At 42.6% G+C, this 21,417-nt stretch overlaps 1 protein-coding gene across 7 annotated transcripts in view; it reads left to right on the top strand.

Moving 5' to 3' along the window:
* THSD7B (thrombospondin type 1 domain containing 7B) overlaps nt 1–21,417 on the top strand; it is a 299,357-nt gene that overhangs the window by 246,615 nt on the left and 31,325 nt on the right. For 6 of the 7 annotated variants that reach the window (XM_039555302.1, XM_039555301.1, XM_019290572.3 and 3 more), the window contains exons 17-19: nt 10,919–10,924; nt 19,570–19,703; nt 20,355–20,508. In XM_039555302.1, the coding sequence (XP_039411236.1) occupies nt 10,919–10,924; nt 19,570–19,703; nt 20,355–20,508 (294 nt within the window). The remainder of the gene's footprint in view (nt 1–10,918; nt 10,925–19,569; nt 19,704–20,354; nt 20,509–21,417) is intronic. The other variant, XM_039555304.1, reaches the window with a different exon arrangement.

The raw sequence follows: 21,417 nt of genomic DNA, 5'->3' as shown, positions 1-21,417 counted from the left end.
GATTCAGCACATGGCTGAGCAAAGGAAGCAGAGAGAAAATTAATTTTCGTAGGGAAAGTTGGGCAGAAGCTGAAAAAGAAAAAAAAAATGCATTAGAGAGGTGGCTGAGTAGAATAAAATAATCTAAAGACCAAAGATCACCTGTTGAACCAAATAAATAATTCAGGAAGACCCTTGGTGCCCAGGGATCCTGGTCTGAATTGGAAACTGAGCTCTCCCAGTCCTTGCCTGCTGTTATGAATTGATACCTGACAGCTCCACTGCACTGTGCCAGAGGCTGGGAACTCCCCCAGCTGATCTTGGCAGGCTCTGTCAGTGGCTTCTGTTGTCCTGAAATAGCCATAATTTCCCTGCCTTGCATTATGATGTCTGCTCTCAGAAATTACCTCCCAATGAACTGAGGGCCAGCTCACTGACCTACTTCTCCTGCAGGAACTTCCATGCCCTACATATACAAGGATGAATGTTTTAAATAAAGATTTAACATGAATAAAGTACCCATCAGCCAGCTGACCTGCCTGATGAGGGAGCCCAGGCAGGATGACGGTGTTTTGGGCTTAAAGGTGTCTGCAGGGTGAAGTTGCATTGACACTTAGATTCCCAGTGCTTGGTCTAAAAGTATGATTAAAGATTCTGAGGTGACTTATAGCCTCATGTTTTCTTGATGTTCAGATTAAATAGTCATCATCTCTACAGAGATCTACAGAGAAATGTACTGCAGCCTAAGGAGAGCTAGGTCAGGCAGCAGAGGTTAGTCCTTGGATTTCTTATGACTTCTAGGAAAGCTTGGACATTCCCTTGCCTCCAGGTTTCTGAAATCCAGTGCTGGGATGAATCTTAATAGTTGGCAGACCAAATGATTCTGGAAAACCAGCCCAATTGCAATAAATGCTTTCGGATTATTGTCCCAAATGGTCTATTGAAAAAGGAGCAGGTGAAGGAAAGAATGAGCAAATGAGAGCATTTTCAGAAAGAGCAAATCACAGAGGGAGCCCCTGGCCATTTTTCAGGCTCTATCACATAATCAGAAGCATTCAAAACAAGGAAGTGTTGGAGGGAGATAAGGAACATGTACATGAGGGCAGTGAGGTCATGAGTAATAATCTGCAAGAACCTGAGAGAAGCTGAGCAGTCTAATCTCTTTAGGTTTATCTCAGAGAAGAGTAAAAACATTTATTCAGTACTGAGATACACAGTTCTAGTTTGTGGGAGGATGCAGATAAAAGCAGCACAGAGCATCTTAGGAGCCAGTGCGGCCTAATTAAGAGAAAATACTGAGTGTAATCCCCTAAGACTCTGCTCAGTGGTTCTTTGCTAAGGCAGCAGAGTTCAGCGTAAACAAGTTAAATATGCTGATATGGAACTGAATTGCATAATAAACATAGATAGAGAGCTTTCCTTCCCTCTTAATGCCTGGGAAGAGCCCAGTAAATGGGCCAAGAAGCCAGGGAAGAGCAAGCAGTGTGATGTTTGAATGGTGCGTTCCTCTTTTCCATCAAAGTCTGGATTCAACCTGTGTGTGCTTAAGCTAAAGGCTTCAAGGGCTTGTGTGGGCTGGGGCCATCCAGGCCCCTATGCTGCCCAGGCTGCTTCTGAGTGGGAGTTTGGGCTGTGGTTAACACAGCTGTGTCATCCCATGGCTAGGGGAGGGCGAAGAGCCAAGTACTGGTGTGAAAAGGCTTCTGGGGCTGAGTGGTGTCCGTAGGGGTTCATGGAAGTTCCCAAACGCATAAAGGGTGTAAATATCAAGGAAAGACACCAGTTATGCAATGTGGTGCCCCGGGGTCTAGTGAGGGTAATGGGGTGGAATTAAAAGAGTGGAGATAGAGGCTGACTATAAGGAAAAGTCTTCCTAGCTCATCAACTAATGACACAGTGCCCTTTTCAGAAGGAAAGAGCTGTTGACACAGGACTAAACTAAGTCTTCCTATAAGAATTTCTCAAGATTGTTAGGTCGTACCAGAGGCCTGGGCGTGGATTCGTGCTGTGTGTAATTCTGCTGATGGAGTGAACTATGGAGAAGATGAATAACCATGTTCATGGTCTTGTTATTTCTTCCGTATCAGAGCAGCGCTCGCATCTCTGCTGCCCTGCCAACCTGATGGAGAACACGACCTCACTGGAGATGTGCTTGCATCCCCTGTCTGTTATTGCTGTGTCTGCACTTCTGGCATGCTTGTGGTGCAATGAAAACAAAGAAAACAATCCAAAAGAGACAATATAGCAGAAAAAAGTCCAAATGCTTAGTATCACATTGCTTTGGGAAAAAACGAGGTAGGCTCCTGGAAGCATTCAGTCTGAGGGCATAATTCCCAACAAAAGCATGCATTCTTATCATTAGAGTTGCTGAAAATGTCGTTTGCTGTAAGTAGATGTGCTCTGAAGAAGTCTGCACATATTACTGTACCGAGCAAAGATAATCTTCCCTCACTGTATCCTGGTTTGTTCTTCGTTTTAGAGCTGCCTTTGTATACACCATCAGGGGCTTCCTTCAGTACTTCACCTAATCTTCTTTAAGCCTCCCATAATTGTTTCCCGAGGAAAGGTGTATTTTACCCACTGTGGCATCTCACCTCATCCCCAGGAGGTCTTAAAAGCATAGCCATTACAATAGTGTCTGTTACCAGCATTTGCTCTGCCCCGGCCCTCCCCACTGGTGATGTGTCTTGTTGATTCCAGGAATGCAAAAAGCATCAAGACTGTAATCTTTGGAAAGCATCACAGTGAGTTTTCCAGTAGGCAGGGAGGAGTGTTGAGTTGCCTTTCTCTCCAGTAAATGCTGGGGTCCCTCATGCTCTTCTGCACATGCCAACACCTCTGAGTTGCTGCTGGTTTTGCACCCAGGGTAGGGGGCTGCAGCAACAACAGTGCTGGGTGGCTCCAATGGTGTTCCCCACGGGAGAGATGGGATTTGTTCCTGATTTTAGGTGGAAATCCCAAGTGCCAGCAAGAGGGATTTCTCTGATGTCTTTTGCTTGTGTGAAACCATGCAGCTCCTGCCCAGTGTGCCATTAGGCATTTTCCTTTAGTTGCTTTGGTTTCACTCTGCAGTGCTCAGGTGCAGGCATAATCGTTTTGTTTGGATGAGTGAGGAAAATAAATCCTTTTTCCATTTGTGTGGGGAATCTCATGTCAGAGATATTTACAAAGGACCCTCTGGCTGGCAGTGCACCACAGCTACCTGCTCACATTCCTTGTGTTTAACAGCACATCCTGCTCCAGAGACCTCTGTCCAGTGCTTGAGGAAGCCAGGCAGGAACAGAGAGGCATAAATTTTGTGGTTTAGATTGTTTATTTTGAATATCCTGTTTTGCTGACCATCACAATGAGAAATACGGTTTGGTTTTGTTGGTGTCCAGCAGTTGCCTGAGTTTTTCTGTCAGGCATTGTCCTTGAGAAGCATCTTTCATTGTATTTAGAAGGGAAAAATGCTGCCTCAGGTTTCTGTTTTCCTCAAAATTGTAATGTCTTTTGTTTTTATTAAGAAAAATATTTCCATGTCTGAACATGCATAAGCACAAATAACAGTTGATTACTTTTTTTTTTCATTTCCATGGTGCAAAAGAAGGAATTTGTTTGCTGCTTTTCCTTCTCGGATATTTTTTTTTATATGATAGAAGGTAACAGAAGGCAGCTCAATTGTTCTATTAGATAATCTGAAAAAAAACCCCAAACCAACCAAAAATCCAACCTAAACTATTATTTATTCCAAATGCAGTGGATTTTTCAGTGATCTCTACCAGGCTATATCTGAAGCAGTGTGCTCTATGCTGATCCTTCATAGGCTAGACTTGTCAGCATTTGGCAATTAAAAATGTAATTTGCAAACTGTCTGATGTCCAAATAATAAACACGGAGAGGAATTTACTGCTATGCTCAAGTATTTTTAAATGGCTCTTTGAGTGAGCAGTTACTTTCCTTGCTGTGGTGTTCATGTCTAAGTCTAAATGAGAAGGCAGTGAAATGTGGCTTGTTCCATGTCCCAGTATTTAAAGCTACAAAGAAGATGGAGGCTCCCTTTTTGCAAGAAGTTGTGTGGAATAGGCAACAGGTAAAAAAACCATTACTTCTTCCAGCTGGACACAAGGAAATTTTTTCACAGTGAGAACAATCCATTGGAATAATCCAGGGAGGTGATGGTTTCCCCAGTGCTGGACGCTTTTATGATGCTGGGCTACCTTGTCTAGACTGTGCTTTTGCCATGAAAAGTTGGACCAGATGATCCCTGAGGTCCCATCCAACCTCATATTCAGTGATTCCATGATTCTCCGAAATTTGTGTGTCTGGACACACACACTGGTGTGCAGCTGCACTGTGGGAGAGGCTTTGGTACAAACCGAATGGAGCTTGATTCGTACACCTGCATCGCTTGCTGGAAGCAAAGGTTTCCAAAGGTGGCTTTGTAAATTAAGCTGAAAATAACCACACAAGTGTTGCCAGTAGAGCAAATGATGGCACTGAGGTCACTATCAAACTGTCAGTAGATATACAGGCATTAGCCTTTTAAACATTGCTGCTTTTCCAACTCTTCTGTCTATTGCTTGTGTCTCACATGATCAGAAGCTGTTACAGGATTTCCCAAACCACAAAAAGATGACCCAAGTCAAGCCCAGCAGGGTTCCATGTATTCCCTGTTGCAGATAACTTTGTTGTTGCTTCTCTGTGCACCTCTGTCCTGCCTCAGACATACTTTGCTTTGTGTTATACTTTGTCAAGCCTTCATAAAACAGTGAGCCTCTTCTAGTGTTCTCCTTTGTCTTCTTTTTGCCTTTATCCTTCACTGTGTCACTGCCAGTATTCCTTATTACCATATTTCTCCTCTTTTTCTTGTTTCCCCTGAAATGCACTTCTGCGCAATGAATATTTGCCCTTCTTTGCCAGCTGTTCTCTGTTTTCCTTCTTTTCACTTTCCTGTCAATCAGCTCCTGTTTATTCCTAGTGATATCCGTGCATACATGCATATATTTGCCCATGTGTCAGGTACTATGCACTGACCTGCAGGAAGGTCAGAGATGCATTGCTAAGCAAGAGGTCTTATTAATAAAAAACAGCAGGAGTAGCTGTCTCAGAAGCAAACCAAAGATCTGGAAGCCTCTATCCAGAGACAGGAGACTCCAACTTGCATTTCCAAGTATTCCATCTATTTTACGCACCCCAGAGTTACAGTTGAGAAATGGCAGAATTCATTGATGAATAGATGCAGGAAGGGGAGTGTTTGCTTTATTTAAATAATTGCTTTGTTTTGTTTTCCTGCTCCATCCTGATGCCATTGGTGCCATTGTGACTTAGCTAAAAATTATATTCTGCTGAATTCCAGCTCCTGTCTTGCTTAAAATTTAGTAGCTAGAGCTGATGCAGGAAATAAAATATTCTCATCTTTGGGGGATCAACATTTATGGGATGATACATGAACTGGCTGAACTCCAGTGTGCCTCTGATCTATAATGTAGAACTGTGGTTTTTTGAGGGCCTCTCAAAATGTACGTGAAATCAACGCAAGAATCCCTCCAACTTCAATGTGCAATTTATATTTAAAGTACATAGTGTGGCTTAATAAATGTGGTGCTCACTGGATGATTAATACATGATTTAGGAGTCTTCTCTGGAGTTCCTCATTTAGAGATCCTAAGACCAGAGGTACATGATGATAATGGTGACGATGATGATGATGATGATGGGGGTCTGCTTTGACCTCCTGTACAGGATAAGCTCCTTGTCTGCAGTCAAATCCTTGCCTAGCTGGGGAGGTATGTGGAAAGGCACACTCTTTGGCTGGAGGAGGAATAACCCTGGATAAACTGATCCAGTAGTTAATTTCCTTCATACTTAAAAAGTTCCCTTTTTTTTATAATTTTAGTTGAAATTGTCTAACTACAGCTCTCAGCCTTGGGAACATACATCTTTACCTGCTAGCTTAAAAAGAGGTCTTCTATGAGAAATTCTCTCTGTATATTCTCAAAAATAATTGAATCTCCTCTTTCCCATCTCTCATCTGAACCAAAGTGGGTTTCTTCATTTTGTTACTTTTAGGCAAGTGTTTCAGACTTTGAATTATTTTCCTGGATTTCCTTTAACTGCTCTGTCATTATCAATGTTACTTTTACAATGAGGAGCTAGGACTGTAGTCAGTGTTACAACAACTGTGTTGTTAATATTTAATAGAATGGCAATTCCTCCCCACTGTTCCTCTATGAGGTATAAGAGAGGCCCTGGTTTCCAAAACGGAGTCAGGCAATCTGTGATTTATTCAAGGCAGCATTGAATAAGCCAGCACGGAGCTCAGTGATGCTGCAGATAGATGGTTTCAAGCTGCTGAAGATCTCTTTAAAGCTCTCTCAGGTGTCTTTTTGCTACTCTGCACCTGGTGTGATATAGCAGAGTTATTTCTTTTTATGGCTCAGCATTGCTGTTTTATCTGACAGTGATACCATGCTTTGTTGACAGACCTGCCATCATATAGATGGTAACTAATTATATTGGTGTTTTAAATGTTTGCCTGTAAAGCAACAGAGGAAATGCCACCACTCACCTTGGCAATTTGATTCTGGTCTTTATAGTGTTACTGTCATCAGTTGTTCCCCAGTTGGTTCAAATCCTTCGGCTTTCTCATGAAGTTAGGTGCCTAAATCTGGATGTGCTTCCCGAGATGAATCTGTGCCACAGCTGAAGTGGTACCTCAGTGTTTTACAAATTCTGCATTTGTCTCATCATTTTACTATACCACTGAATCGCATTCTCTTCATGGTTCTGTGCAATTTCTGGATCCAGGACAGTGGTACCACTGAGGGACTGTTTGTTTCTCATCTTGTGTTCTCACTGTTCTCTGGTCAGTCTCTGCTCACTACAGTTCTTTACCTCTCTTTCAACCTATTTTTTCATTCCATGTCACCAATTCATAAAGCACGTCTTAAATTCTCTTCTTGTCTGCCAGTTTCCTCGCTGTCTCTCTCACCTTGGCAACATCCACAGAGTCAGTAAGAATCATTTTCAGTCCATCAGCCCCAAATTAATGAAAACAAGGAATATGACTGGATGCAAAACATAAAGCTCTGCAGAGCCCTGTGTGTGGTTTCTTGCCAGTTTTACACTTTACTATTCAGAATGTGATTTTCCAGCACTGTACTGCAGAGTATTAGATTAATCCAAACCATATTTCCTTAGCCTTAAGGTGTGTGAAAGGCTTACTGAGGTCGACATAATACCTGCCATTTCATCCCTATCCACAGCATCTCTTATCCTGTTACTGAAGAACATCAGAATGATTTCACACAGTTTGTTCTTGACAAACACGTGCTGCCTGCTACTCATCTCCTTGTTATTTTCTGCTGCTTATAGATGATGGCTGTAGGAAAATATTTTCCCAAGAATAAAAGTTTGTATGACTGCTGAGCAAGTCACTGTTTTCCTCGTTTCTTCCTCCAGCTCTCTTGCATTGCATCTCATCTGAAGGATGCTGGGCTTCTTGTCCCTGTCATTCCTGGATAACCCCATTGACACAAAAGTTACTTCAAGTGTCTCTTCAAGTTTGCCCTCCTTGTTGGCCAGACTTTCTGAGACAGTGTCTATCATAAAAAGTTTCTCTCATCTTTCTTTGTCTTCACCCTGTTGGTGATCTTGCATTTCCTGCCATTCCCTCTATTGTAAATTGACTTTTTTTTAGTGTTGGGCTTTCTCTGCATGGCTCCTTTGATAGATAATGGTGTTTCCCCTCATTCTTTGACTCTTCAGTTCCTTTCAGATCTGCTATTCAACATCAGTTTCTTGTCTCTGCCTTGTTAATTTTCCTTACTTTCTCTTCTACTATGGGCTGTCTTTCTTTTAGACCATATGCATGATCTTTAAATTACTGTGTCCTCTAATTTATATCCCATGCTGTTTGCTGTGTTGCATTATTTAATTCTCTAAAAGGTTTCATGTAGAGTGGTTCATTTGTACAACACACTGCAAAGCACAGGTGGGTTGTGTAGTCTCCATAAGCATTTGCTTTCTATTTCCTCCTTTTACTTACTCTTTTGGGAAACAGCCTTTTCCACTCCGTTGTTTTCAGAATCATGGATGCATGAAGGTGGTGCTCCAGGGAATGGTAGAGGTGTGAGAACTGCTGAATCACTCGTGCCCTGACATACCCATCCTGAATGGTGGTACAGAGCAGGACTTGGTGCACTGGTGGTGCTTATTACAGGGCACAGTACCCTCTGGTACATGATCAAATGAGGAGTTCAGTGTTCTGGTAGGGTTCCAGTAGTCAGATACTCATAAACTCCTTAAAACCAAGAAAATATAGTTATGTACTAGATGCTGATGTTTGCAGAGCATGGGCAGCATGAAGAATTATTCTATTGTTCCCTCACAGAATAATAGCATGTTTTGGGTTATAGGGGACCTTAAATATTATCTAGTCCAACCCCCCCCCCCCCAAACACCCCTAGGGATGTGTTCCTTGTCAGATTTATTCAAAAAACCTTCTATTTGCTTTTTGTATAGCTTCTCATTAATCAGAAATATATAGGCAGTATTGATGTCCATTTTAAATAAATACATACTGCAGCAAAAATTCACCATGATTAACACTTTTTTTTTCCCTAAATTTTAGTGAAGCACCTATAAATGTTCAGATGTTTCTTGCTTGCTACAGCATGTCCCAGAGGAATTCAGGAGAAGCCTTTGCATTGATTTGCGGGGATTTGTGCAGGTCCATGTCAAGCATTTAACCTCAAACTACAGGTCAGTGATAGAAATGTAGGAATCTGAAAATACATATTCCCTGAAAGAAAGGAACAGAAACATAGAAGGAAGATACCCTGAACTACAGGGACATCAGCTACCCCATAAGGTAGTGGCTTGCAAGCACTTCCCTCTTATCTTTTGGCTTGGGGACAGTGTATGTGCACTCTGATGTTTGAAGTAGGTTAGGTAGAATTTAACTTCTGGCTCAAGGGAGCCTTTACTTTATTAAATATGGATGTTCTTTCAGGTAGAAGCATGGTTTCTCTCTGCAGCACATCACTTTCCTTGAACATATACATTTGGGGAAGAAAGCTCGGCTCTTGTGGGCCTAAATCTTTTCTGTCTGGATCCACCTTCAAGAAATAGCAATAAAAACTGTCAGATTGTAACAATTGCAGGATTTTTAAGTGTGCAGTGGTGTGGTTATAGCTGCCTTCACATCTGTGGGTTTGTGTGCCTGGTCCTGAGGCTGGGCTCTGTGCGGCGCTGCAGGGGGATCTGCCTTTGCCTCACCTGTAATTACACGGAGAAAATCACGGATCTGCCTTTGCCTCACCTGTAATTACACGGAGAAAATCAGGGGAGTTAATGCTGCGTCTAAACGCGGTACTAACGTCTGCGTGGCCTGGCAGCCAGACAGCTCCCACAAACAGGCCGTGCAACAGGCTGTCACGTACCCTGCCTTCTGCAGTATCTTGCTCTTCTAGGAAAATTCTTCCAGCTCCAGTTGCTAATCAGGCTGTGGGTGATCTCTCCGAGCTCTGAAGCTATGGGATCTATCACTCATCCATCAGCCCCCGTCCCGCTCTGCCTGCGAGCATCCGTTTCTGTCTGGAAGCTGCTGAGGAGGAATGAGACCTGCTGCTGAGCAGGCTGGGGGAGAGCCACAGTCTCATCCTAACAAAACAATCAGGTTATGGGCTGGTTTGCATTTCTATTCCTGCTCTTGCAGGAACATAAACTGGACTGTTTCTTGCTGTGACTGCGGGAAGCCTCAGGAGCAGTTTGCAGTTCTCTCTGCTTCCCAGCCTTTGGTGTAGCCTCATAGAATAGTCTTTCAAAAAACATAACTTTCAACTGCCTGACACTTCACAGTCTCTTCTATCTCTTGTCTATAGTGCTATCAATCAAATTGTTCTTGTCAGTTAACTGGTTTTAAATCTCATGTGGAAAAATTGTCAGTTCAAGATCATGCTATGGTAAGGACAGACGTGACTGCTCTTGCCGTGTTAATTCATTCTTGCTTAAGACATGAAAATAAACTGATAGAATATCAATTTGAAGCTCTTAGACCTTGAAATGATTTAAAATCTCCTAAAAGAAAGGCTGGGGCTGAGATTTGTCTCCGAGGCATCATTTTTAACTTAGCAGGAAGCTCTGATGGTCTTTTCTTTAAATTGCCTATTGTCCAGATACCTACAAAGAAAGTGCTTCTGTGGGACTGTTTGTGTTTAGTGACGGCGTTTATTTCATTTCATGTGACAGATGACTTGGCTTCTGGATCGAGTAATTACTTGCTCACATCCCGCCGGGGCAGGTTTCTGACCTGCTGGAGTGCCATGATTGGGTCTGGGAGCACCGGCTGGCTGGGCAGGGAAGCACGGTGGTGGCGGTGACAGGCTCCAGAGCCCCGTGTCCCCAGGCTGGGGTGGCTCCTGGCACACCTCTGTGGGGGCTTCGTTGGGTGTTGCAGTCAGATGAGAGGAGTGGGAGATGGCAGCTGCAGGCTTCACTGATGACAGAGCCACCCAATTAAGATTGAAACGTTTGAAAGCCTTTCCGGTCTGTTATGACCGATAGTCTGTAATTGGGGGGTGTCTTACCAGATTTCAGGTTCATAGATTTTCATAGATTTTTTAAAACTTTTTTTATTATCCTAAACTTTGATTGTGAGACACAGTGATGAGCTCCAGAGGATTGCTGGATGGAGCTGAATGAACTCTGCTTTGTTCTTCAGCATAGTAGTGCTTTTCATTCACTCACAAAGAAATGCCTGATTTCTGCTTGAGGTAATTTTTTTTTTAAAGATGGGGAAATCGAAGGATTGAATGCAACATTACATTGTGGCAATTTTATTTTAAGCAGATTTTTTTTTTTTTTGCAATATTATCATACAGCAGCCAAACTAATGAATATATAATTTTCTTTCCTTTCTGCTTGTCATGCCCTGCTAACATGGACATCTACGAAGGCTCAGGTTGGTGTTGCAATCTGTCTTCATCTTGTTGTTCTCATCCAGTAAAAAGGGGCTTCGATGTTTTCTTCATCAATCAGCTTTTTTTTCCTCTTCCTCACTTTAAAACTGGATCCAACATTATTATAACAGGTTTATCCAGAGAGGTGCCACATTTGTTTGTTACCCCTGAAACTTCAGCTGCAGCAAAATGTGCTGTTTCAGAAACAAGGGATATTGATTTGTTTATATCTACTTAAATTTTCTGTGCTTGCCTAGCTTTGTGACAGGGAGGCAGCAGCACCTACAACTCCTGAAATCTGCGAAAATGCACTGAGACTCTCACTAATGAGTTTCTGCCTGGTTTTAAACCCCCATATTTGACAACATAGTAAGATGGCATTTGTTAGTATCTTACCTGGATTCAATATTTTCTTGATAGGGATGAAACTTAATTAAAGTGTAAAATAAAAAGCAGAGGCACAGGAACTGGCCGTTTGTGACTGTATTCTCAGCCCCCATTCCCACTTTAATGCTTCCATTTTTTTGTATAACTCTGAGGCTAAATTGTCTTGCCTGATTATTTCAGGTAGAAATAAATACCCAGTATGTGCAAGGTTATACTTTGTGCTATGTCCTGCTCCTCAGAGGTTGTAGTGACAGTGAAACCACGAGTAAAACCAGAAAGGCAGGTTTGGGGCCAGGAGCTGCATATTTTTTCCTTATTTAATCATGTTGAATGATGCCAACTTGTTTTTTTAATCTCTGAGAGAGAGCACTCATGCTTTACCATGTTACAACTTGGTGTTTCTAGTGCCTGCACCAATCTCACAGAAAATAAAACCACTTACCACTCGTAAATATGAATTAATAAACCTTACTGAGCAGCATGGTAGTTCTATCAGAGTGAGCTGTAATGACTGGGGTTCGACAGTCGCCTCAATTAACTTTTTAAACAAGGCATTTTCCACTCATTGCACTTAAGAATTTGAAATAAATCAGTGTCTGACTTTGAATATTTAGTTATCCATTAAAAGAAGGTAAGGAATTTACTAGAAGCATTTTGTAGAGAAGAGCAAAAAAGTAGATGCAGTAAAAGCAGCTAAAGGCCATGGTGAGGGAAAGTGGAGCATCCAGATGTCTTTATAGCAAGGAACACCCTGCTGCTTTCCTAATTTCTCCTCTTTTCCTCATTTTGCAGGCAGAATTTTACAGTGCTGCTTTTTTTGATGGATTCATCCTGAAATGTCTTTATCTGAACTTTCCAGGACCTGATTTTAAGCTGAGATATCATCCAGTTAGTGCAAGATATTGGGTATTTCCAGATTGAATCCCCCACTCCCTGAGGGCTCCCTTGCCACCCTCTAATAAATCACTCAGCTCTTCATCCTCAGTTGTATCATGTGTAAATTAGGATTAAAGTTGAGCAGTTTTGAGGATTGGGCTATAAATAGATTATCAAGAGCAGAGGAAACTTCAGAGGCTTGATAAGTGTTTTCACTCTTTTCAGAGAAAATAATTTTTCAGCAGTTTTTGAAGTAGCGGTGTAATGGTGAGGGGGTCTGTTTCTGTAGGGGCTTCCATACTGCCCACAGGGCAGGCCCTGGGAACTGGTGAAACTCTGTGTCTGTGCTGTTGCAATTACTGCCCTGGCTCTGTATTTAAAATAAAATGGATCCCATCCTTTTGCCAGATACAAAGTTTTAGACAGTTTCAGGTTTTTTTGGTTCCACACCAGTGAAGGCTTTTCAGACCCTTAGCAAAGCTCTAATTGATTTTCTTTTTCTCCACACCACAAAGGAGGTAAGAAACACAAACTCCTTTGATTTGGGTGTAAATGAAAACTAAAACTGCTGAATTTGCTTCACAAGTATTTGTGCAGGGATCTGCTACAGGCATACAAAATTCAGGAATTCCAATAATTTAGAAGTCTTACTACATAAAGATCTGCTCAAACTTTTGTCCTCTAAGTCATTTTGAGCAAATTTTTTTTTTTTAAGTTTTGGTGGCTATTTGCAGCATCCAAATACCTAAAGAAAAGTACTCATCAGTGAAGCTGCTGCTTTGCAAAATCTAAATTGCTTGAAAATTAACTGTTCAACCAGGTTTAATAGTGGTGAGCAGTTAGCATATTTCTGGCAATCATGATCAGTATATAAACTAGGATGAAATAAAATCAATTTTATTTTAAGGAGAACTATTTAATATTGAAATTTCAATGAGATAATTTCTGTGATGTAGTGTTTGTTAATCTGCAAGTACTTGTCCTTCAGTTATACAGTTAATTCAGTAAAGCTTTTAAGTGTGTGCTTAGATCTGCCAAATCAATCACGCACTTAAGTAATTAACAAAGCAAGTACTCCATTTTTAATTCCGTTCAAAAGAATTAAATAGAAGAAATTCACTCTTAGAAATTATCTGGTTTGGATTAAACAGAATGTGAAAGCACTATTGGAACATTACAAAAGTTATTCAGCTAATATATGGGCATCTTTCAACCAAAAAAAGAGATTTAGGTGAACAAGGTGGAGTCAACGTAGAAGTCAAATTTGTCGATTATTACAATGAATGGACATTTTTTGAGATGTATTTCCCACCATAGTTTGGGTCCATTCATGTCAGGCTGGTTGCAAGAGAGGTGCTGGCTGTGGCCTGCATGTCACCAGCTGGTGGCCATAAGCTCTAAGAGGAGGAGAGGTCCCTTTTGCATGGTGGCATCCCACTGCTGCCTCCTCTTGCAGCCTGGATATGCAGAGAACGTACAAGTGGTTATGCAGAAAGTATTAAAAGTGAGCAAATTGCTGTCCAGTCTCAATGGGAGTGGTTTTAACCTTTACCAGCAAGTCTCTTTGAAAAACAGAGCAAGTCAGCTGTCTTTCCTGTATGAAATCTTTTCTGCCTTTAGTGTTACTCATGGTGGTCTCCATAGTTTAAAAATGGGTTGTTATTTCTTCGGTTCTGGCTGTTTCAATGTATTAGGTCTAATGTAACCTTGATATAAGGGCAGCCATGTGAAATGAACCTATGTTAGCAATGAATTTAGCCCATTTGTATTAGAAATGAATAGCACAGAGGTAGTCCTCAGGGTCTCAGGCAACTGCTACAGTGATCAGTTTGGTTGTTCTAATATAATAAGCAGATATTGACTTAGTTGGAGTGAACACCAAGATTTACTGTCATGAAAGCTAAAATATCGACTGAGGGAAAACCAGAGTCAATATTTACCTTGAGGGACAATAAATCTTGATGTTCACTGAAATATGAAGTCACTATGATTTTCAGAAGCGCTGAACCTCATTCTAGTTTATTCTGCAGGTGCTCATCAGACAGGCCACCTGAAGGATAGGTATGAATTTCTTTTAATGAATCACATCAGCTGAGCAAGTGCATTTGTTTCTGTAAGTCCTTTGCAAGGTCACTATTATTCCTGACCTACATTTAAATAAGTAAGTTAGAGAACATTATAAATCCCGCCAAAGCTCTTTGGTGGTTAGATATTTGGATTTTTCATTAAAATGCAAGTATCAGCTATTAAAAGAGAAAATAAATAGATTAACGTTTATATATCTTGTTGAAGTAACTGTCCACATCAATATGCTTTAGCAGGGGCTCAGGGTTTGCTTTTGAGTGAATGGGAACTGGGTTCTTTTATGAGGGCAAGCTTTAGCAGTCTGTCTCTTAAAAAGTAGCTTTTGTCCTTCTTCCTTTTTATTTATTTAGAACTGTTCCTATTAACTTGATTTTGGGATGATTCATGTGTTAAAGACCTGTTCCAAGTTAATTCTGACTACAAAGAGTGATACAGTAATCCTGTGAAAGGCAGCAGCAAAACTCCCCTTGGCTTCAGTCAGGCATTGTTTCAGCCCTTGGTTCATTGAGCCCAAAACCCAGCACATAAATATGAATAAAAATTGAGGAAAGCAGTTAATTTGCTAAAATGCCAGAAGACTGTGTTTATTTCTTGAGGCAGTAAGGCATGACGCCAAACTGGTCACCCTGGGCACTGATCTCTGCAACTCCTCACAGGCCAAGTATCTGCAGTTTCCATCATCTTTCTCCCTGCTGAGCCATGCAGAACAAAGGGTTCCTGTGCCTATTACATGGAATTAATTTTATTTTTGTCCTTCAGGACGTGGATTGTGGTACTACAGCTCCATACATGTGTTGGGGACCTCAGTGTGAAGGGGTTTGTAAATGCACTGTCCATAGTGAGTTTGCATAATCTTGGGGAGGGGTGAGCATTAAGAAGGTTATTTTCAAAGGAACTGTTGTTTTTGTGCTTGGGGAGAGAAGTGGCATAGCTGGACAATGGACTTGTGTATCTGCAGCAGAGGTAGTGGATGGCAAACTTGATGTGGATCAGGAGATGTAGACTGTGTGTAATTGGAAGGTTGGATGTACTCTGTGTTAGAGCCAGGGATCCATGGGAGCACATCCCAACCCCCTCCAGGCTTGGGCACTTTGGGTCCCTGGGTTGGTGAGGAGTGAGGTGGTGAGAACACCACACCCTGTCCCAGTGTCTGTTCAGGGGCAGGACAGGGGTGTCCCCATGGACCCAGGAAGAGAGAAGTGAACCTAGGGTCCTCTGTTTTGTGGGACGCACAGAACAGCAACGCTTAGTCAAAATCCTTTGAAAATGCAAAATCAAGAGCACACCTCTTTGACCTCAGCTCCTAGCAAAAACAGGCACGGAAGGCTTTAAGGTTTGTTGTAGGTTTTTTTCCAAATTCAAAAAAAAAAAAAGAGGAATTGGAGCTGATTGAAAACAAATTATGGCAAGCCAGGAGAGAGAAATGGGAGGAAAACATAGTCCTGTGGAGGAAAGGATCACATGCCACATCACTGTGGTTTTTAAATGCAAAGATGGAGTTACAAATTGTATTCACAGCTTTGTGAACTCGTTCCCACGGAGTGCCAGCCATGGAAATCTTACATCTCCTTGAGACTTCCACCTAAAAGCTTAATGGCATGCACTGGTGCCTGTTGTAACTTGTTCTGCAGAAGTGTGTCCCTCCTGGTGATGCAGGTGGTTATTTACATCTCCCCAGTGTCCCAGAGGTGCTACCAGAGATGGCATTGCTCAGCACTGACACAGGGCAGAGGGAAGAACTTGTTCACAGGAACGATGTGCTGTGGTGTCAGCACAATCACTTAGGAAAACAGGTCATTTGTGACAGTTATAATTCGGTTTTTTGGTGGTGAGTGTAAGCTGGGGATCCTGACCAAAGAGGAAGTGCTGCACAGATCAGCAGCCAATCACTAGGGATCTGAGGTACCACAGGGAAATGCAGCCAGTGCTGTGTGTCCTCCCTCCTCCAGCACAAAGTGGGATGTCTGTCTGTCTTGTCTCTGTTGGAGGAGGAAGAGAGCTGATCGAACTGGTTTGACACAGACAGCAGGCTAGAAGTGCCTGTTAATGGCTTTGTTATTGTGATCCTTCCTGCTCTTGAATGGGCACATTTGAAGTATCACTTCACGTTATGTGTGTTTGTGTCAGTGCCTGTGGGATTTCTGTTTTGGCTCACAGGATTCCTCAGATAGATTTTCACTCACATGGCATCCCATGCCTGCCCAACTCTGTCTGGTTTTCCTACTGTTACTGCAGCAGGTACTTGCCACAGGAGGTTTTGACCACTAAAACACATTTACAGTAAATGCCTGATGTTAAGCCTTTGCTGCTATCCACAGGTGGGCTTTGCTGGTTCGGAGAGGTCTGAGGTTTAACAGATGTTAAGGCAGAGCAGTCAGAGGTCACTGAGACAATGAGATGGGATTCCCAAGCTCTTGGCCTCATCCTGGCTTCGGGCAGCAGGGCAAGTGCTGAGAGGCTGGCAGTGCTGTGAACCTGCAGGATTCACAGTGGTATCCTCTAACCCTGAGGAAGAGTTATTTTATAGAGCAAGGAAAAGAATTTTAAATCCCCAAAGCTGCCGTTTGTGCTGGACTGCCCCAGCTGCCCCACTGTGCCTGTGGAGGGAGGGAGGCAGCACGGCACCATCGCCTCCCACCTGCTCCCAGCCTCAGCTTCCTCTCCAGAAGTCTAAACAGCAGGAGCAGGCCACCCAGCTCTTAATAAACTTATTTACTAAGTTTTGCCATCCTTGGCACTGCCCTGCGAGGCACCTCCTCCCTGGGCGGGCCCCTGGCAGCCAGTTTTGTCCAAGTTTGGCTCTTGGCTCTTGGCTCACTCCCTCTGTGATGAGGAAAAACTGATCATGCCTCAAGCACCTGTTTCCCTCACTAATTGTCTCCTGTGGGCAGCAGGGTGTTTTGTCAGGCAACGTAGGCAGCCTGTAGTGTTTCCTTCACCCTGTGGAGCAGGGAAACTAATAAATACTCCCTGTCTCTACATCCATCTCCTGGATGGATGTCTGTGGGACCACAAAGGCTTTGCAGTTCCTCAGGAGGGATTGCTGCTGTCCTCAGTGTGTGCAGGGATGTGGCTGAGGGAGTCAGTGACTCTCTTGAGGTGACAGGCTGGTGGGCAGGATGGTGGCTTCTGCTGTGTCCCAGCACCCTTGTATTACTGTATCCCGCAGCCATAGGGAGGAGAGGAGGTCCAATGGGCAGGAATTGTGCAGCAAGATTGATGTATTTTGTTATTTTACAAACTCTTTTATAGACTTTTTTCTTCATAGTCTAATCAGACAAAGGATCAGCCACCCCCTGGGTGGATTGGCTAGAAATCTTAAACATCCATTGTCAAAATATTTTTCTACTGTACCATAAACATAGTTCTACAAGGTCGCAGGTGTTCCTAGTTTGTAGAACTTCTGCTAATCTCTTCGTGAGAGAGAAAAGTATCCCATGGGCTTAGAAAGAAGCAAGAAAATTCTTGCTAGCAGCAGTATTGTATCCACACCCATGGGCACCCCGCTGGCTGGTGCTGAGCCCAGGCTTGGTGAGTGCTCTTCTCTGTGCTCCCATGCACACCAGTTAATGATAACGAGCCTGGCTGCTCAGCTAATTAGCAGTGCTTGTGGTGCTGCTTGCTCAGTGTGGGAAGCTTGGCTCTGTGTGCACTTTGTGCAATCCACAGACACCTGTATGTTCCTGAGTTAGGCCAAGTGCCAGTGCCTCGGGGCACAGTCCTCATAGAACCAGAGAGTGGTTTCAGCTCACATGGACCTTAAATATCATCTCGTTTCTGACCCCCCTATCATGGGCAGGGACACCTTCTGCTAGTTCAGGTTGCTCAAAGTCACATCCAGGTTTGTAATTTGTGCTTAATAATATGCAGGGAAAATGGTGCTAATGGTATGGCTGCCTTTGCCCGCTTCGTTCCCCTCCCTTTCCCCTCCTCTGTGTGAAACGTGATGCTCGTACTAGTTCATACTGTCCTTGCCCTCACCAGTTCAGACGTTGATTTCCCTCTTTCCTGTCTTTTCACCTTTACATATTTTCCACTTTTCAGCATCTGTTATTCTTCCTTCTCTGCTAAACCTATGCACTATGTATAGGCAGACCCACAGTTAAAATTAGTTTCTGACATTTTCTGTTCCTGAGGAGTTATCCTTTGCAAGTTGTCTTCTTTCCATTTGAAATGAAGGTGATTTTCTGATGGGACACCAATTTTGTTTTCAGACTGGAATCTCAATTTTCTTGTCTTCCCACCTCCAAAATGTTACAAAGAAGTTTTCTTTATTCTTGTGGCCACAACATGTCTAGTCATAATCTGCTATTTTTAAATGAAGCGATAAATTATTAAACATGTGGCTGAATCTTTCTGGGGGGTTGTTGGGAGGAAGGCTATTGGTTTATAGTTATTCTAATGGTGAGAATGAAATGGCTCCAAAGCAGCAAGGCTGAGGACATTTTGGTGCGTGGAAGAAGAAATTTTAAGTGCACTGTATTTTTCCAGGGCAGCACATTTTGCTTCATGCAAAGCAACAGAGAATACTGTATCTTCAAATCAGCTTCTGCAGACAAACCAGATTCAAAATAAATAACTTTTATTCATCACTGTAATAGAACTGTTGATGCATTCATTTATTTAAACCTAGAAATCTGCTGAAGTGCTATATCTCAGTGTGCTGCTTTTAACAGCCTGAGTATCTGGCACCTTTTATCAAGCTTTTGGCTGTATTTTACTCTCTATGTAGATACCATAGTTCAGGTGAATACACTGTCGTGTTTGATTAGGAGATATGTTAGAGATAAGTCACCTGCAGGCAAAAAAGCGTTTACCGTTTTTGTGTATAAAAATGAAATTTGTAGGATGCATGAAATTTCATTATTTTATGGTAAATGGCTTATAAGAATGTGTTAGAAGCAAAGGTAAATGAGTGCTGATTTTAAGTTTGTACTTTCTGAAGCACAAAAGCATGTGGTACATATGGTCCTGGTGAATGACACGTGATAGATTATACTGAGAGCAGGCAGAGCAAATGAAATTGTAATGGAGTTCCTCTTCTGGCTGCAGGAAATAGCTGTTGTTTATCCTGCTTCCTAAGATGCTGCATGCATGCTGCTGTTCATTATATACTTAAAAATCCCTTGGCAAGTCAATAATGAATAAATGAACTTAAAGCCATTACAACAGCCTTAGCATGAGGAGTGTAAGCCAGGATATTTTTCAGTGAGCCTTTTTGTGGGTTTGGCTGAGGCGTTTCTGCAGACATGCTAACCTGGACAGTTCAACTGAAGAGTTTGGTTCTTTCTCCTGGCAGGTGCATGAAGCAGTCCCATGCTACAGCGAGTGCAATCAGTATTCCTGGGAAGTAGAACCATGGTCTCCATGCAAAATCAACAGCGAGCAAAATTCCCTCCACTGTGGAGAAGGAATACAAACGAGGAAAGTCAGGTGCGTGAAGACAAAAAGAGCTGATATGTTCTTGCATAAAGCTTCAGTATCTGGCCATCTGACAGTGAGTGTGTTGCTGAGTCCAGTGTATTTCAAACTAAAAGAAATGTGTTTATGTGCCATGGTTTACAGGAAAAGCATTTCAGAGATGCAGCCTTGGTTTTTCAGGAGCACGGCATGATGTTTAAATTAGTATTCTTCAACCTAAATGCCATGTATACATAAAGCTCCCTGAGGTGCAAAGCCTCCATATTTTGATTTGCTAACATTTTCCCCAAGTAATAGCACTGCATGCACCACAGTGGTGTTCATTATTACTGAATATTCATTCCTCAGGCACAGGGAAATGCTGAGTTATTTCCAAACGTTCAGATGTTACTAGCAGGAGCACTAAGATTTGTTCTTGCTGGTTGTCATTTTCTGTTTGCTCCTTTGTCAGCCGATCAAAGTTAAAACCCCTCTGTATGAAGTAACAAAAGCACGTTATGCACATAGCTGATTTCCATTTGCATTACCATGTTAATTCTACTTTTAGACCAGCCATGCTGCTTGTAGCTATTGTCATGTCTGTGTCCTGAACAGGCTTGAGAAAACTTGTTGATATCCATCTTGTCTGTGATACTCTAATTAAAATATGTGTTTTCTGTGTAGGTGTGTGAGCACTGCTGAGGACCATGGCATGGAGACTGTGCCCAGCGCCCTGTGTAATCAGGCTGAAGTCCCAGAGGCAGTGCAGAAGTGTAGCTTGTACTGTCCCAGTGAGTGTGCAGTGTCTGACTGGGGACAGTGGAGCCCGTGTCCACAGGTAGGCTCTCCTGCCTGTGTCCCTGGCAGTGTTCCTCACTCATCAGTCTTCACCTGTCCTTCAACTGCTTCATGGCCTAGTTATTTTCTAGGAAAGTAAATTATTTTCTGAGGGATGTCAGGCTTAATGGATCCTGCCAGCATGGTTGAATCTGGAGATATTTATGTCTCTACAGAGACTGAGCTGTAGGAAGTTGGTTAGTGAAACACATAGTTATTACTGTGACAGTTGATTCAACACATCCTTCCCCTTGGTCTGCTGTGGGAGAGGGCCCACACAAGCAGAGTGGGTGAAGGGACAGTATTCCAGCCTCAGTAAGGGCTGTCTGCCTTAGGAAATGTTTGCAGGGGAGACCTCTGTCAGTGGTGCATAACTGCCATGACAACCTGCTGGTAAACCCTGGGGGTGACACTCCTCTGGACAGGTCTCAGTCCTGAGGGAATGACAGCTCTCCTCTCCCAACACACACTATTTCTGTCCAGTGTCTCCTCCTCCTCAAAATCTCAGGGGAAGATTTGAGGCAACAGCAGCAGAAGGGTATGACAGCAAGGTGCCTGAACAATTTGTCATGTCATAAAATACTCAAAACTTTGTGAATTATGCAGGGATTCAAGCCACTGCGAAGTGCTCTGTTTTCCAAAGTGTACAAGATGGAAAGAAGTTGCAAATTCTGTATTAGGAAAAGCCTTTGGCCTCAAACCGCATGATTTTAGATCTATTGTTTCTCCCTGATTACTGTTGAAATAGGTGCCATATTTAATCTCGGAGGGGTTTTTTAACAGACTTGCTTGATGTATTTAAGTGACAAACATATATTCATTGCCCCCATGTTAACAGGGCCATTACCAAAAGTTGAGTGGCTATTGGACAGGTATTTATACTAGTGCTGATACAGGTAATTTCCTTCCA

The sequence above is a fragment of the Corvus cornix genome, chromosome 7, assembly GCF_000738735.6.
Source record: "Corvus cornix cornix isolate S_Up_H32 chromosome 7, ASM73873v5, whole genome shotgun sequence".
In the NCBI taxonomy this organism is placed as follows: Eukaryota; Metazoa; Chordata; class Aves; order Passeriformes; family Corvidae; genus Corvus; species Corvus cornix.
The sequence above is the reverse complement of the archived record's forward strand: the minus strand, read 5'-3'. Positions and strand labels throughout refer to the sequence as shown.